Source organism: Typopeltis vanoorti, chromosome 17 (assembly GCF_054136105.1).
Source record: "Typopeltis vanoorti isolate ZY-2024b chromosome 17, IOZ_Tvanoo_1.0, whole genome shotgun sequence".
NCBI classification, from domain to species: domain Eukaryota; kingdom Metazoa; phylum Arthropoda; class Arachnida; order Uropygi; family Thelyphonidae; genus Typopeltis; species Typopeltis vanoorti.
The window spans coordinates 110,683,446-110,702,225 of NC_143565.1; the positions used below are offsets into that span (position 1 = coordinate 110,683,446).

At 37.5% G+C, this 18,780-nt stretch overlaps 1 protein-coding gene across 1 annotated transcript in view; it reads left to right on the top strand.

Annotated features, from left to right (window-relative positions):
• Window positions 1–2,403: 2,403 nt before the first annotated feature.
• LOC150097776 (dynein regulatory complex protein 1-like) overlaps window positions 2,404–18,780 on the top strand; it is a 303,397-nt gene continuing 287,020 nt past the window's right edge. The window contains exon 1 of the mRNA XM_090406989.1: window positions 2,404–2,516. Coding sequence (XP_090263115.1) covers window positions 2,404–2,516 — 113 coding nt within the window. The remainder of the gene's footprint in view (window positions 2,517–18,780) is intronic.

The window sequence follows — 18,780 nt, forward strand, 5'->3', positions numbered from 1 at the left end:
GTTTGTTATTATTAAATCCAGAGTATTTATTAATACTCTGGATTTAAAACCTAATTTTTATGTCAAAATAATTCTTTATTCATCTGAATTATACATTTGGTGTATTCAGAATAAAATAATTTTACTTCATCTTTAGAAGTTGTTTTTTTTTTTATTTATTTTTTATTTATTTTTAGTAGGCAGTGTTCATCAGGCATTTACCATAAACCGAACAAGTCAAATGCTTGGTGTCCAAGAATTGAGTTAGTCAGAAATTAGTGTTCAGATTGTTATTGTTATTATTTTACTTAACCTGCTGTTACAGGAGAAATAAAAACTTGGTTTTCCTACAGGTAAATATGCTAAATGCAGTATTAAATTAATAAATTTTATTATTATTATTTAGGCCTGCAAGGAGTCAAAAGACTCATCGTTGGAGGTCCCTCCTAACAAACACAAAGTCTATCATACCACTCCTTAAACTCATTGACTGTTCTCGATCTCACCACTCTATCTGGCAATGCATTCCACTGTTCAACCACCCCTTCATTCAAAGAAACCACTCCTCACCCTCCTGCTCATAGTTTCCTTTCATAGCTTCCAGGGATGGCCCCTTTGTCATTGCTCCTTCCTGCTGTTCAACCAAGCGAAAGAACTCCCCAGTGTCAACCCTGTAACCGCCTCTCAACAGTTTAAAAGTCTCAATCATATCACTTCTCCTTCTTTTATCCACCAAACTCTGCAGTCCACATTCCCTCAGGCGATCCTCATAACTAACATTGTACAGTCCGGAAACTGTCTTTGTTATCTGCCTCTGTACCCTTTCCACAGTTAATTTATCCTCTTCCTTTTGTAGGGGATAAATTAACTGTAGGCAATCCAAGTTTTTTTTCTCCCCGTAACTGCAGGTTAAGTAAAATTATATCAGTAACAATCTGAACACTAATTTCTGACCAACTCAATTCTTGGACACCCAGCATTTGCCCCTTGTTTGGTTTATGGTAAATGCCTGATGAACACTGCCTATTAAAAAAAATAAAAATAAAATAAAATAAAGGAGAATGGAACATGTTACTCTGGGTCATGCGATGTGAGTAGTATAAAGGTTCTTTCGGTAAATAGAGATAACAAATATCATATGGAAATAGCAGAAAACTGAGGTTTATGTTATTCAAAACAAACGATCTGGTTAGAAAGCTCTGTAATGCAAACATACACTTGATGATTGAAATGGAGATGGTAGTTTGGATGGATTATGGACATCACATATGTATGGAGTAATAGTAGTAATCTCTCTCTCTCTCTCTCTCTCTTAATGTGACTCCCACCTATGAAAGGTTTACTTCTGAACCTATAGCACATTTGGAACCCTGGGTGGGATAAGGATTATTTTTTCTGTTTTTATTGATTTTATTTCATTTGGTCAGAAATAATAACATTTACTCAAAAGTTACTGATTTTTGTCAAGTAATAAAGATAATTACTCTTTCTCATTTTTGTCATTTATCCCTCCATCTGATGTCATGTTATCCATTGCAGTGAAAAATCCTAGTCATTTTTATGTGAGACAAGATCAGCTAGCATATCTTTAGTTCCTTGTAATGAGATGAAGCTCATAAGATATGAGCTAAGCTTATTCATAAGATATGAGTAAATGGTGTTGGTGTAGGTGATAATGGTAGTGGCGGTTTGCTATTGTTCTTGGATTAAGTAGTGGTGACAGAGAGTTGTAGAATTGGTGCTTTCCCTTGATGAGTCTTTAGACGCCTTGGAGATGTCACTTAATAATAATAAGAAGAAGAATAAGATCAGCAGAAACAGGAAGGATTAGTATATATTTAGAGAATGTGGAAATTAATCTGTTCATCTGTTGTATATTTTTGGAGATATAATTCACCAAAATAGGTAGGATTAATGACGATTTCTTTCCTTTATTGGAATACAATGTAGTTACTTCTGAGATCACCTAATACTTTTCCAAAACATGACTTTTAGACAGTACATGTACTGTACATTCAGAATGTAATACATGTTACACCACACCTACAAATAAAAAAAAATTCAGCAGTAGTAGTAGTGTATTTCCCACCAGGCATAAAAATATACATGTTTATTGAAATGTTCATACTTTCAGTTCACCTCACTTAATGGTATAATAATATTATAAATAATTTATATGCATTTATCTGTTATAAAAGAAATGCATTTTTGTTGTTCTTGGAATCTGTATTTCACTACAATCAGTACATGTTAGACCTACACTAATTTTCAGAGATTTCCTTTTCTTCAAGTTCCTATTTTACTTTAATTACAGTAGCTTCATTATTTATTTAATTTATCTGGCTAAAGAGTGTGTGAATAGTCTGTGTATTATAAATATGGATATAATATTAATGTTCTAAATATATAGGTTATTATTTTATAATGTCTGCTGAGAAGAAAGCTGAGCCATCCGTTAATTCAGAAAACAAGGAGGAACGTATTTTTGCTAGACGGTTACGCTTAGAGAAAGAAAAACAACTCATAGCTGAAGGAAAGTAAGTTTCAGTTGGTAATTGATATTGCTTTTTAAAATAAAGATATTCTCCCTAGTATTTTACAGTAATGTATATATCCACCTTTGCAACAAGTTGCCCTGGTGTTGCACTTTTAGACTTGAACTACATTCAGGCGCAAACTTAACTGTTTTGCTTACTTGGGAGAAGGAGTAAAAAAAACCAAGTTTATAAGTCCAGATGAGTCTTTGACTCCATGAGGTCTTGTTTAATAATAATAATAATAATAATAATAATAATAATAGCAATATGTGTAGAAAAGCAGTACGCACATACATTCCCACCCAACCCTTGCAATGAGTGTGTTAATTCTGTCAGAACATTCCTTATGTTCAGGGCTCGAAAAATTATGCAGAATCCTATTCACCACACAAAAAAAAAAAAAAATGTACTTACCCAGGATCTTCCTTTTTTAAATATGTTTCAATCAATAGGACCTCCATAATTATATAGAAAGTTATTTTTTATTAATAAAAAAACTCTATTTTGTCCTCTACTCACCAACTAGCAAAATCTACTTTTTAACTATTTTTTAACTACTTTTTCTAATTTTTAAATTTTTTAACTACTTTTTCAACTAACAACATATTTCTCATATAGAATCCTAAGATCCTTAAAACTTCTTGCTTTAAGAAGTTTTAAGTGGACGAGTGTATTTGTCAAGCCCTGCTCATGTGTAATATCAGAGTTTTTTCCCATGAAATCTTTAAAGGGTTAGTGTTAGTATTATTTCTGGACCTCCACAGAGTCATATGACTTACAGCAAGAGATTAATAATAAGTTTAGTTTAATTCTTTATCCAAGGGTGAGCAAACAAAGTTTGCACCTGAAAGTATCTTCAGGACTTATACACTTGTAGATGTTGCAATGTGTTCATTAATAGAATGTTTTGAACAACTAAAAACATATTATGATCATTTCAATTTATTGTATAGATTACCACAAATTAATAACGAAAATTTACGAAAAAATTGTGACGATTTAGAGATTCTCTTGAAGGACAGCAACAATAAAGACGCTGTGTATAATAATGGTCAGAACTATATGACAGTTATGTACTTTCCAGGATATTTTTCGGAAGGATAATTTAAATATTCAAAACCCTTTCGATATTCTTAATTTTATTGTGTCCAATAATTTATCTTTTCCTAACTTTTCAATTGCTTTAAGAATACTATTAACCTTAACTGTTAGTGTAGCGAACGGTGAACATTCCTTTTCCAAGTTGAATTGATTAAAACCTACTTAAGAACAAGTATGTCACAAAAAAGGCTTGTTAGTTTACGTTAATAGCTATTGAAAATGATATATGCGCGCAATTAGACGTTAAGACCATTATTTCTAATTTTGTGAATATGAAATCAAAAACCCTAAAAGTTTAATTAAAAAATTTCAAGTATATTTATGTAATTTAATTTATTTTCTATTATTCTGTAAATATTGTATTTTTTGAATACTTATATTAAATGTTCTAATTATTTCTGAATTCTTTTCTTATTTTCTCATCTATCTTGAGTTTCTTTTATTTTCCTAAAAGATAGTTCCACTTATAAAAATTATTAAAAATTTTTTACAAGTTACTAAGAATTTAGTAACTTATAAAATGCAATTTTTTTAGTGATTCGGGTCGGTGAGAAGGCTATAATCCCTGTATCATTATATTCAACGATTAAAGTGAAGTGGCTTTATCAAAATTTTTGATAAAGCCACATCACTTTAACTTTTGAGAATTTTTTGAGTATTCGGGTTTTTAACGATTATCCTGCCTAGTCAACACCCCCGGTTCATTACATTTAGCGAACCAATGTGTGGCTGTCTTGTCAAAATTTATTTAAGAAATTTCAAATAAGTTAAATTTTTATTATCATAAAAGAACCACACACGCCCGGATCGTTACAGGGGTGCTTAAATAGAAATTACATGTGGGCGGCAAACACTCTAGTGCCAGCACTGCTTGGAGGTTATGTAAAAGTGTAGTGAAGAAGGGTGTGGGGAGTAGATTTTTTACATGGAGAATTGTCAGTGAATGAAACGAATTACCAGAATGTGTTGTTAATGCAAGAAGTGTTAAGGATTTTAAGATTCTATATGAGAAATATGTTGTCAGTTGAAAACATAGTTAAAAAATTAGAAAAAGTAGTTAAAAAATCACCACCAATTTTTTAACTACTTTTTATGATTTTTGAATTTTTTAACTACATTTTCAACTGACAACATATTTCTCATATAGTATCTTAAAATCCTTAATACTTCTTACATTAACAACACATTCTGGTAATTCATTTCATTCACTGACAGTTCTCCATGTAAAAAATCTACTCCTCACATCCTTCTTCACTATACTTTTACATAACTTCCAAGAATGACCTCTGGTTCTTCCCCTCTCACCTTCTACTCTTTTTTTATAGTCCCCTCTGGATTAATCTGAAAAAATCCTCTCACTAACTTAAACATCTCTCTCATATCACCTTTTTTTCCTCCTATCCACCAAACTTTGCAATTCACATTTCTTCAACCTCTCTCCATAGCCAGCATTCCAAACTCCTGATATTGTCTTAGTCACTCGTCTCTGGACCCTCTCCAATGTCTCCACATCACATTGTAAACCAGGTGACCAGATTTGGGCACAACAGTCCAAGTGTGCTCTGACCAGTGCCTTATACAGTGGCGCAACCACTTCCTTATCCTTGCATGTTAGAATACTTTTTATCATAGCAGCACTATGATGTGCAACCTCTGCAACACTAGCAATATACCCTATAAACTTCAGTCTACTGTCAACCATCACTCCCAACTCTCTAAGGTCATCCACTTCCTGGAGTACAGCACTATCAATATAGTACACATCCTTATATTTCTGCAAAATGAAACACTTGCAGTTATTGATATTAAAACTACAACCCCCCCACTCTTTTGCCAAAGTAAAAAGTCAATTCAAATCTTCCTGTATGGATTCAGCATTAGCAGTGCTACTTATAATTCTTCCTTTGCTTTGCATCATCAGCAAATAACTGGTCAGTCCACATGATATATCGTTTACAAACAAGGTAAACACCAGTGGCCTAAGAACAGAACCCTGAGGCACACCACTGGTTATTTCTTTTTTGAGACACTGCTCCAACATACACAACCTGCTGGTATCGTTCAGAGAGCCTATCTCTGATCCATCTAACCAATACACTATTGGTTAGATGGATCAGAGTCAACAAATATCTAACCAATATACAATACACTGCAGAGGGGTATTTTTCAGATCTTACTGAGAACCACTACAGGGACTGGATAATGGCACTGTAGCATCGCTGGAATAAAAGTATAAGTCTTAAGGGAGATTATGTTGAAAAATAAAAATAATTTTGAAATTATAATTGTGTCTTGTGAATGAGAGCAGAAGTATGAAAGATAAGATTAGGAGAATGGAAGAGATAAATGCAAGGTGAATCAGAGTAGGAGAGAGAGAGAATTTAGGGAGTATGAGTGAGAGGTATGGGAATGCTAGAAGATGAGAGGATGGAAACAGTAGGAGAGACAGAATGAGAGAGAGATATGGAAGTGCTAGAAGAGGAGAAAATGGAAACAGTAGGAGAGAGGGAATGAGAGAGATGTATGGGAGTGCTAGAAGAGGAGAGAATGGAAACAGTAGAAGAGAGAGGTATGGGAATGAAAGAAGAGGAGAGAATGGAAACAATAGGAGCGAGGCAATGGTAAGAGGTATAATGTATGGCGACTCAATGATCCGTGGTGTTCAAGATAGGATGCGTGAGGAGTGTTTGCCAGGAGGAACAATAGAAAGGGTGGCTATGGCAATTAAGAGAGGTGAAAGGGTGGATGAGATGATTGTGATGGTAGGAACAAATGATTTGAGTGGTAATGTAAGTCGGGCAGCGAGAAATATGAGATTTTTGCTTGAGGCTGTACGGAAGAAGACAGAGAGAGGAAAAATAGTGTGCATGTTGCCTAGGTATATGATAATGATGAACTGAGCAGAAGAGTAGTGATATTGAATGGCATAATAGCGAGAATGTGTGACAAGAGAGGACTGGTATATGTGGATGCTTGGAGTGTGTTTGAGGAAAGAGAGGAATTGTATGTGAGAGACCGCTTACATTTGAATGAGGAAGGACGTAGGCATCTGGAGAGATTGCTGTTCTGAACGAGTCAGTGTGTCCCAGGGAGGATGATAGCAGGGGTGGCCTCTTGTGGGAATGGATACTTGGGAGATGGGAGACAATGTCAGGTAACACTGAGCCCAGTGGGGTCTAGAAGGGATAATGCTGGGTATAGAAACAATGGCATTTATATGCTTTATACTAATGCCAGGAGTATCCGGAATAAGGGAGAGGAATTGGTGGCACAGATAGCATCAGCCTGGCCAAAAATTATTGTGATCACTGAGAAGTGTTTGACAGAAGGGGATATAACAACAGGAATAGAAGTCGCTGGGTATAGCATTTTTCGTCAGGATAGGAGGAGAAAGCGTGGTGGTGGGGTACTGCTTATGATAAGTGATGACCTATGTCCTCTAAGAGTGGAGAATTTGGAAGGAAGTGAGACAAGTGATTTTGAGAGCGTATGGTGTGAGGTAGAGGTAGGCAAGACAGGATATTTAGTGGGGTGTTGCTACAGACCCCCAGGTGCACAGAGGATGGGGACCAGGAGATGTTTAGACAGCTAAGTTTGGCAAGTGCAAGAAGAATGATTGTTATGGAAGATTTTAACTTCAGTAGTATAAATTGGAGAGAGGAAGATGCATGTAGCAATAGGGGAATGGAATTTCTAGAATTCTTGAGGGACAAATGTCTTAGGCAACATGTAACAGGGGGAACAAGAGGTTCAAAAGTTTTAGATTTGGTTATAGCATCAGAAGAGTTGATAATAACTGAGTTGACGTCTCTCCCACCAGTTGGAGAGAGAGTGACCATATGCTGTTGACTTGGAAAATGAATAGACATGCAGGAGTATCAAAGAGAAGGGAACTTATGTGGAATTATAAGGCAGGTGATTATAATAGTCTTAGACGTCAACTTCGGGAAGTTTCATGGAGGGAGGAATTGGAAGGCCGGGATATCACTAGTGCGTGGGAAATTGTGAAAGAATATTTGTTATCAGCAATGGTAAGTTTTATACCACGAGTGAAGAAGAGGACGCAGTTTGGAGTAAAGTGGATGACAAACAATATTAAACAGGAATTGCATGCGAAAAAGAGGCTATGGAAGAGATATAAGGAGACAGGTGAAGAGATGCATGAGGAATATAAGACACAGGCCAGAAGAGTGACTAGTGTGGTAAGGAAAGCGAAACTGGAATATGAGAGGAGATTGGCCCCAAGATCCAAAGAAAATCCTAGGGATTTTTTAGCTATGTGGCCAGTAGGAGGAGAAATGACTGTAGAAGAATGATATTGTGGGATAAAAATGGGAATAGAGTGACTGCTGCAGAGGACATAGTGGAATTGTTCAATGAACACTTTATTGGAGTATTTCATCCTAGAGGAGTCAGTTTTAATGCTAGAGGGATAGGACTGGTTCGAAGTCTGGAGGTACAGGAGGAGAGTGTGTTTCAGATACTGAGTACTCTGGATGTCAGTAAAGCTGTGGGACTGGATGGTATTTCACCACGAGCTTTGAGAGAATGTGCTAGGGAATTGACAGTGCCTTTAACATGGCTTTTCAATGAAAGTCTGGCTTTGGCAAAGGTGCCCAGGGAATGGAAGGACGGTAAGATAGTGCCATTACATAAGGGTGGTAACAGACTGGAAGTGTCTAATTATAAGCCAGTCTGTGTGTCATCAGTAGTTGTTAAGATCTTGGAGAAAGTAGTAAGGGACCGTATACAGAATTGGGCAGATGAGGGTAATGTTATCTGTGAGAATCAACATGGATTTGTGAAACTTGTTTTAGCAATATGCTAGCCTTTTATAATAAAGTTACAAGAACATTAGATGAGGGAAAGGCATATACTGCAATTTTCTTAGTCTTGGCGAAGGCATTTGACAGGGTGCCAGATGATAAGCTGATATTTAAGTTGCAGCACATGGGTCTGGATGTCAGATTGGTCAACTGGATTCAGGATTGGCTGTCTGATAGGTATCAGAGAGTTGTGTATGGTGGAGCAGTTTCCAGGAGGCAGAGGGTTACAAGTGGGGTCCCACAGAGCTCAGTACTAGGACTTATATTGTTTAACCTTTATATCAATGACATAGCCAGTGGATTGCAGGGGGATATTCAGTTGTTTGCGGATGATGCAAAGCTGGGAAGGATTAATAAGAGGGTTATCATTCCATTGTATAAGTCTCTGATCAGACCACACTTGGACTATTGTTCTCAGATTTGGTCCCCAGGATTTGAAGGGGATAAATTAACTGTGGAAAGGATACAAAGACTGATGACAAAGATGGTTTTAGGACTGTACAAGGATAATTATGAGGATCGGCTGAGAGAATGTGGACTGCAGAGTTTAGTGGATAGAAGAAGGAGAGGTGATATGATTGAGACTTTTAAACTGTTGAGAGGTGGTTACAGGGTTGACACTGGGGAGTTCTTTCGCTTGGTTGAACAGTGGGAAGGAGTGATGACAAGAGGCCATCCCTGGAAGTTACGAAAGGAAACTGTGAGCAAGAGGGTAAGGAGTGGTTTCTTTGTGTGGAGGGTGGTTGAGCCGTGGAATGCATTGCCTGATGGAGTGGTGGGAGCGAGAACGGTCAGTGAGTTTAAAGAGTGGTATGATAGACTTTGTGTTTCTCAGGGGGGGGGACCTCTCCTCGATGAATCTTGACAGACTTTATGTCTTAGGAAGGACCTCCCTCGAAGAGTCTTTTGACTCCTTGGAGGCCTGAATAATAATAATAATAATAATATAAATTCGTTTTTCATTGTTAGGCTGAGAACTTTTCAGACCACCCTCTTACACCAACTTATCATATGGTGATCTATCAAGCGCTTTTTCAAAGTCTAAGAATATCACTATACATAATTCTCCCTTATCTAACACACTCATCACCTTATCATAAAATGCAAGTCAATTACTAAAACAGGACCCACCCTTTACAAATCCTTGCTGACAATCATAAAGAAAGCTATGTCCATCAACCCAATTCTGTGTTCTATTTCTTACCAATTTCTCCAACACCTTGATGATCCAGTCTGCATAACTGCAGTTATACAGATTATAACTGCCAGTCTGTATAACTGTAGTTATACAGACTGGTTTATAGTTGGAGACTTCTGTCTTAGAATCATGGAGTGGTACCATTTTGCCTTCTTTCCACTCCTTAGGAACCCTACCCACCGCAAGACTTTCATTAAATAACCAGGTCAAGGGCATAACCAATTGTGGTGCACATTCCTTAAGAATATGTGTTGATATGTCATCCATTCCCACAGCCTTATTCACATCTAATCCAACCAACACCTCTGATACACCTCTGTTTCTTTCACTTCCAATTCTCCTAATACTTACCTCTCTTATATATATTGTATCAATCATTTATACCAGTATGATATATACTGGTAAAGTGCTCATTCAATAATTCCACTATAACCTTTGCAGCTGTTAGTCTGCTGCCATGACTATCCACCAATGTTAGTCTGCCATAATTATTCTTCCTCTTGCTTGCCATCTAGTGGAAAAATTCAACTGAGTTAACCTTGGCCTGCACCTTTTCTTTCTTTGCAATGCTCGTCACCTTTCTAGCTGGCACTTTATACTCTTCATGAATCTGATCACCACCAACTGTCTTTTACCTCCTCCATAACATTTTCTTTTCCAGCACAGCTTGCTTGATTCCACTGTTCATCAATTTCACTCCCGCTCTATTTACTTGCTTAACCCTCGGTATGCAGTTATACATTGCTTTTGTCAGATACTGCCTTGTGAGTTTCCATGCATTGTCAACATCTTTTCCGGTCAGCTCATCTTCTAACATAATGACGCTGACTACAGAGCTTCCTATAATCACCTGCTTTATTTTATTATTATTTTAAACCTCCAGGGAGTCCAAAGACTCATCGAGGGAGGGCACCCACTCCACAACTCTCTACCTCCACCACTTAACTTCATCCACTCGTCGTCCGCCAACTGCATCATCTACACCAACGCCATCTACTGTCTACCACCACCACTAGTATTTTCATACAGCCAATCACAAACATCCATGTCTCTGGTGGGATTTGAACCGGCAGCCTTTTGGCTGGAGAGCAGATACGCTGACCACTCGGCCAACCAGACTGGCCAAAATTTTAAACAGATGTTATTAGCCACCTCCAGGGAGTCCATGACTCATCAAGGGAGGGCACCTACTCTACAACTCTGTCTCCACCACTCAACCTCATCCACCCATCATCATCTACACCAACGCTATCTACTGTCCACGACCACCACCACTACTATTTTTACAGACAATCACAAACATCCATGCCCATGGTGGGATTCGAACCCGCAGCCTTTTGGCTGGAGAGCAGATGCTCTAACCACTCAGCAAACCAGGCCACTTCCGCATGTGTCCATTTTTGACAGTGACCTTTTCTTGTTTCATCACTTTCCAAACAAGTACCTCATGATCACTCTCACTAACCGGTGGTAGTGTCAACACTTCATTAACAACTATATCATGTGAAGTGATCACCTAATCCAAACAAATTTAAAGCCTCTAGTTGCTTCAATCATGTGCTGCTTATGATACTTATCTCTCAGAAATTCCACATACTTGCTTTCCTTGTTCCCATACACTATCTCCTCCTCCCAGTCTATATTCCTGTAATTAAAGTCTCCCATCAGGATCACCTTCTTTTTTACATGCCCAACTAATTTCCCTGAACATTTCACAATCAATTTTCTCTGCATTCCCTGGCCTACCTATAACATTATCCTCTCAGATATACTAACCTGTTTATTTCAACTTTGCACCACACAGATTCAAAATCTGTGCATGCACTATCAACTTCCACACTTTGCAGACACAATTCCTCTGCATTCATTAACAGCACTCTCCCTCTCCTCTTTTCACATCTCTATCCTTCTGGACAATTATATATCCTTCTAATTCTATACTTGACATCACATCCTCCTCAGACAACCAGGTTTTACTTATTCCAATTACTTTTGGGCATACCATCTCAATCAATGAAACAAACTCAGCTCTCTTGCTGGGTTGTACTATTTCATAAAATATGCTATTGGCCTGGTTGGCCGAGTGGTTAGTGTATCTGCTCTCCAGCCAAAAGGCTGCAGGTTCAAATCCTGCCGTGGGCATGGATGTTTGTGATTGTCTGTGAAAGTACTAGTGGTAGTAGGCGGGTAGATGGTGTTGGTGTTAGATAATGAAGGTTGGTGGAGCAGTGAGACAAAGAGTTGTAGAGTAGATGCCCACCCTCGATGAGTCTTTGGACTCCCTGGAGGTGTGATGTAATAATAATAAACTGTAATCTTTGCATAGGATGTTCAACAGCAGAACACAGCTGGTCAAGATTGATGTTGCAGACATGCTGCATTTTGCTGTCTTTTAGCACTAGCAAGTCAACAGGATGATCCTGATAGTCTTGTGAAATCCCATAGCCAGAAGTCACATGGGATCATATCAGTTGAGCAAGGCAGGCATGAAGATTATGAGAAGAATCTAGCTAAGCAGGCTCAAAGTAAATCCCAAAGAGTTCTTTTGTTATGTGGCAAGTTAGAGGAAGAATGACTGTGGAAAATAAACCTTAATGAGTGATGATGGTCACATGGTGACAGAAGCAGATAAAATAGTTGAGTCGCAGAGTGACCACTTTGCAAGGGTATATCATCCTAGTGAGATTACTGCTTTTACATATGTGATAGACACTAATGTGGGAACAGAGGTGGATGAATTGGAGGTTCTTAGGATATTGCAGAATCTCAATGTTAATACAGCTGCATGATTAGATGGGATATTGGCTCGGCTTTTGCGAGAATACGCAAGGGAACTGGCAATCCCTTTGACTAGGCTCTTTAGTTTAAGTCTGAGCACTAGTAGAGTTCCAAAGGAGTGGGAAGAGGTCAAAATAATTTCCCTGTATAATGGAGGTTCTAAGACTGTAGTAACAAATTATAGGCCAATCAATATCTCAGACATGGTGGTAAAGTACTAGAAAAATTGAAAAAAAGAGAATTCAAGAATAAATAGATAAAAAATATGATACTGTATGCGGAGGCAACATGGCTTTGTGAAAGGTTGGTCATTACTAAGTAATTTACTAACTTTTTATAATGGAGTGACAGCTGAGTTGGATAAAGAAAATGAGGAAATGGCTATATGATGATTCTACTGGATTTTGCAAAGGCAATTTGACAGAATACCACATGGAACTCTATTATGCAAATTAGAACAAATGGGAATGGATATGACACTGGTTATGTGGATAAGATGTGGGTGGCTGCTGGACAGATATCAAAAAGTGGTGTATGGAGGGGCAGAATTGATGCAAAAACAGGTGGCTAGTGGTGTGCCTCAAGGTTCAGTGTTGGGACCATTGCTGTTTAATTTGTACATAAATAATATAGGAAATAACCGAAAAGGAAATATTCAGTTGCTTGCTGATGATCCGAAATTAAGTAGAGTAATAGTTAATCAAGGCAATGGGGAGCTTGAAGGACGATTTAAATAGGCTGTCTCTATGGGCAAAAGATAATGGGTGTCAGTTTAATGTGGAGAAGTGTAAAGTTATGCATTTTGGGATAAATAGTTTACAAGCCATGAATTGATGGCACTGTACTCCAGGAAATAGATGAAGCTAGAGATTTAGGGGTGGTGGCAGACACATGTTAAAGTTTAGAGGACATATTGCTAAGGTAGCCCATAACAATACTTGGCTATTTGAAGAACACGTTAACATGTAGAGATAAGGAAATTGTTATTCCTCCTTGTAAGGCCTTGATACATCCACATCTGGATTACTTTGCTCAGGTCTGGTCTCCTAGGTTTCTTGGGGATGTGGAAGCAATGGAGAAGATTCAGAGGTGAGTGACCAAGATGATGAGTGGTCTTTGAAATATTCCCTATGAAGATTGACTGAGGGTGTGTGTGGATTGCAGAAGTTGGTTGACGGGAGAAAAAGAGGGAATGTAATAGAAACATTTAAGTTGCTTAAAGGGTTTTATAGGATAGATGCAGGGGGGAAATGTTTCAGCACTTGAATAGAGAGACCAGAACAAGGGGTCATAAATAAAGGTGTGGTTAGTAGCAGTGTGAGGACTAGATTTTTTGCTTGGAGAGTTGTAAAAGAGTGGAATGGGTTTGCCAGAGTTAGTTTTGAGTGCTTTGTCTGTTAATGGGTTCAAAGAGAGATATGATAGATTGTGTGGATAGTTTGGGTCTCCCACAATGCATCTTTGGACTCAATGGAGGCACCTGTACAATAATAATAATAATACTCAACATTCCAAAATTCTGATACAGTCACTTGTCTCTGCACTCTCTGACATTTTCTTATCATCCAGATATCTAAACAACCAGATCTGTCCAGATAAATCTAAATGTAGCTTAATTAATGTTTTATACAGTGAAACTACTGTATCACCTACTTATACCACAAATAGGAATAATGAAGATTCGGTTATGATAGATGGTACTGATGTTAATTGTGTGTTGTAGGAGAATTAAGTAGTAGAAGAAACAGTTAGATGTGTTTAGCATAGTACCTTCCTGCAATGAGTCATTTGACTCCTTGGAGGTATCACATAATAATAATAATAATTACAATACTGTTGCAGTGTATCCCATGAAATTCATCTCCTTATCCAGCAACCACAGATGCCTTATCTTCTCCTTTCTGGAGCAAGGTTGCTCCAGTACATTACATGTTGTTCTGCCTTTTCTGTCCAAGGTACTTGACTTTATACTTAGCAACATTGAACTGATGTTTAATGTTGCTAAGTAATGTTGCTAAATGAACAGGTACATTTCTGCTGAATGTATCTAATGCAATCAAGTTTTAAATTATTTTATTTTCATTATTTAACTTTATTATTTTTTTAACACGCACATACACAGAGTGAGAGAGGTTTATGTTATGGATTTATCTGTATTGCCTAAGAAAGTATAACACCGTAAAGTGATTTATGTGTGGACTTACATACATCAACAATTGTTGAAGAATTGTTACTGATGTTAAAGCTGTCCATTTCTTTCCATCCCTCTATATTGTTTCTTCATATTCTGTTTTCTGGTATCGCCATATTTGCTATGATCTTCCTTTTGTCTCTTCTTGCTCAATTTTTGTTTCATACAGTCTTTTCTTTGTATTTTTTCTACATCCATGCTTGTTATATGTCTAAACCTATTCAAGCAGCAGTTCACAATCATTTTTCAATATTTTATAACCTCAAAATATTCCTAATATCCATATTTGTTATATTGTCTTTCCTTGTTTTTGGCAAACATTTACAAATATTATATTACAAACATTTATTTTTATATTTCTATGATTTATTATTATTATTATTATTATTATTATTCAGGCCTCCATGGGGTCAAAAGACTCATCATGGGAGGTTCTTTCTAAGAAACAGAAGTCTATCAAGACTTGTCGAGGGAGGTTCCTCCTAGGAAAGTCTATCATACCACTCCTTAAATGCATTGACCGTTCTCGCTCTCACCACTCCATCAGGCAAATTGTGCTATTAATGCATGCTCTATAGTTCTCTGTCACACTGCTCCATTTGTCCAGTTTCTGCAGCTCTTCTGAATTTGCTTAGATCCCTCATTTTTGCAAACACAGCCATTTCTCCTTTCTGTTTATTAACCATATATAGGACACTGTCATCACCACAATGAACAGCAATGGAGACAATATACTTCCTTGTTGCAATTCATTATTAAGTGCAAACCACTCAGTTACAAAAATTCATTTTTACGCATCTCTTACATTTAACCTACATATTTTCCCAGACTTTCTCCCATTGAACCCAATCAAAAGCATTTTCCAAATTCCCAGTATCTCTCCAGTTCCCTAACAAAAAAAATCTGTCAGTTGATCTCCCTTTTCTAAAACCAAACTGCTCTTCTCTCAAACATTTATCTATTTCATCCCTTTATTGCCATTATTCTTTTATAAATCTTTGCATAATGACACAATGATATTTTTCCTCTTTACTTACTATACTCCCTTCTTGAGCTTCCTATATATTGGAACAATAATTAATTTCCTTGGTCCAATCATAAAGTATCTTCTTTTTTCCAGATCAGTCTAAAGATGTCACATCATTCATTATAGATAATTCTGTTATGATGAGAGAAAAAGACAGGTCTTTATAAATTTTCAAAAAGTGCTTTATTTTTTGGTTGAACTACTTCTTTAACTCTCTCTTTCATTCCACTAGTGTGTTTCCTTTTCTGCCTTCACTTGTTCTTTCACACACCTCCTCTGTTGTTCCTACATTACACTAGGAAATTTCCCCTTCTTCATCTGCATTATCTATAATTAACTCATTGGCCTTGGATCTCCAAGACTCAAATTCTTGCTTTATGTCAGTCTGTTTCCATAGCTTCACCTTTCTAACTTTTTTTCCCTTCTTTCCACATTTATTTTCCATACGCATTTTAAAGGTGGCAATAAAAAGTTTCTATCCGTGTGGTTAACCTAGCGGCTGTGTGCTTCGCAACCATATGCTTGGTGGAAAGAGTGTCCTAGGTTCGATTCCAGTGATGTGAGGAGCTGAAGGATCCTCAGCCATAGCCAAGTTAACCGGTCTTGGGCGTGGACAGTAGGGTTTTTCTCTCCAGTTTATCCTGGGGTTTTTCATCCTGCAAAGCAGGCAAATCGGTCTTGAGAACTCAACACTACAGACGTGATACAGCAGGGCATAGGGCTGATCACTTTATCCTGTGAATGGTTTGAGGTCCGATGATTAATAAATCCTCGACACCGCAAGGTAAAAGAGGGAAAGGAAGATGAGATGAGATAAAAAGCTTCCGTTCTCCATCTAAGGTGATGACACAGATGGCAAAACTTTACTATCCATGACTTTCTGCTCATCATCCTAACTATACCTTATGATTCCATGGCTTTGTTTTTTCTAACATCAGCTGTTTCCAATTTTGAGATTATTTCAGATCCAAAAAAGTAATAATCTTTCATCATTTCTTTGACCAAAACTAATTGACTCAAAATTTTTCTATTCCTGCTTCTGTCTTTTCCAACTTGCATACAAGATCTCTAAGATGATTGTACTCTTGTTTTGAATAATATCCTTGAGCTGCTTCTCAAATGATATCTTATCCTCTATATCTAAACCTTATAGTGGTTTGTATACATGGATAAGTGAGCTTTGTTTACAATTACATTATCCTATCACTAATTTTATCACATTATCCTATCACTAATTTTATCACATTATCCTATCACTAATTTTATCACACTTTATAAGTGTCATTTATGTTCTTATTCTCAGTTTCCTTTCCAGTCCAGGTCATTTACTAATTTACTATCTGACTTTGATTCCTTGAAGGGCGATCAGGACACCCATGAGCAGTACAAGGCTCAAGCTAGGAAGGTTACCAGCATAGTAAGAAAAGCTAAATCAGATTATGAGAAGACCTTAGCCAAAGAGATCAAGGGTAATCCCAAAGAGTTCTTCCGCTATGTGGCAAGTAAGAGGAAGAATGACTTCGGAAGGATAACCTTAGTGGGTGCTGATGGTATTGAGGTGACAAAATCAGATGTAATAGTCGAGTTACTGAGTGATCACTTCTCAAAAGTCTATCACCCAAGTGAGGATATCTCTATACCTATAGCAATACCTAATGTGAGAATTGAAGCTAAAGAATCAGAGGTATTAAATATATTGCGAAACTTAAATGCAAACACTGCGGTAGGCTTAGATGGAATATCAGCTCGGGTGTTGCGTGAATGTGCAAATGAATTGTCAACCCCTCTTACCTGGATATTTAATTTAAGTTTGAACTCTGGTATGGTCCCTAGGGAGTGGAAGTTAGGCAAAGTGGTTCCTTTGCATAAGGGTGGCTCTAAAACTGCAGTATTGAATTACAGACCAATCACCATCTCAGGAGTAGTGGTAAAAGTATTGGAAAAGTTGGTTAAAGACAAAATTCAAGAATGGGTGGATCAGGATATGATACTCTATAGAGGCCAACATGGTTTTGTTAAAGGTAGATGCTGCCTTAGCAATCTATTAACTATCCATAATAGAATAACATCAGAGTTGGACAAAGGAACTGGCTACACAGTGGTACTTCTGGATTTTGCTAAGGCTTTTGACAGGATACCCCATAGAACACTGTTACGCAAATTGGAGCAGATGGGAATGGATATTAAATTGGTGATATGGATAGGAGAATGGCTCAGGGAGAGATACCATAAGGTGGTGTATGGAGGAGCCGAGTCTAGAATGAGGCAGGTGACCAGTGGTGTGCCTCAGGGCTCTGTGCTTGGGCCAATGTTGTTTAATTTGTATATAAATGATATAGGAAACGGCTTAAAGGGAGATATTCAGTTGTTTGCTGATGATGCAAAGTTGTGTAGTGCAATAAAAAATCAAGCTGATGTTGAAAGTTTGCAGGAGGATTTAAATAAGCTGGTAAAATGGGCAAAAGAAAATGGATATCAGTTCAATGTGGAAAAGTGTAAAGTCTTGCATTTTGGGATTAAAAGATTACCAGCTGTGTACTACATAGATGGAAAGGTACTCCAAGAGATTGATGAGGCTAGGGACTTAGGGGTATTGGTAGATAAGGAGATGAAGTTCAGAGGACACATTGCTAAGGTGTCCAAGATTGCACATAGGATTACTTGGTTGTTGAGGAACACACTGACATCCAGAGATAAAGAGGTTATTATTCCCCTTTATAAAGCATTGATACTTCCACATTTGGATTACTGTGCTCAGGTCTGGTCACCTGGATTCCTTGGAGATGAGGAGGCTGTGGAGAGGGTTCAGAGAAGAGTGACCAAGTTGGTGAGTGATATAAAAAATGCTCCCTACATTGATAGATTGAGAGCTTGTGGATTGCAGAGATTGGCTGATAGGCGAAGAAGAGGGGATATGATAGAAACATTCAAATTACTAAAAGGTTTTTATAGGATTGATGCAGGGGAAATGTTTCAGCTGTGTGATAGTGATGGAAGAACAAGAGGTCATCTCTGGAAATTAAAGAAGAGTGTGGTTAACAAAGGTGTCAGAACAAGGTTTTTTGCCTGGAGGGTGGTGAATGAGTGGAATTCATTGCCTGACTTTGTTGTGAGCTCTTCATCTGTAAATGAATTCAAGAAGA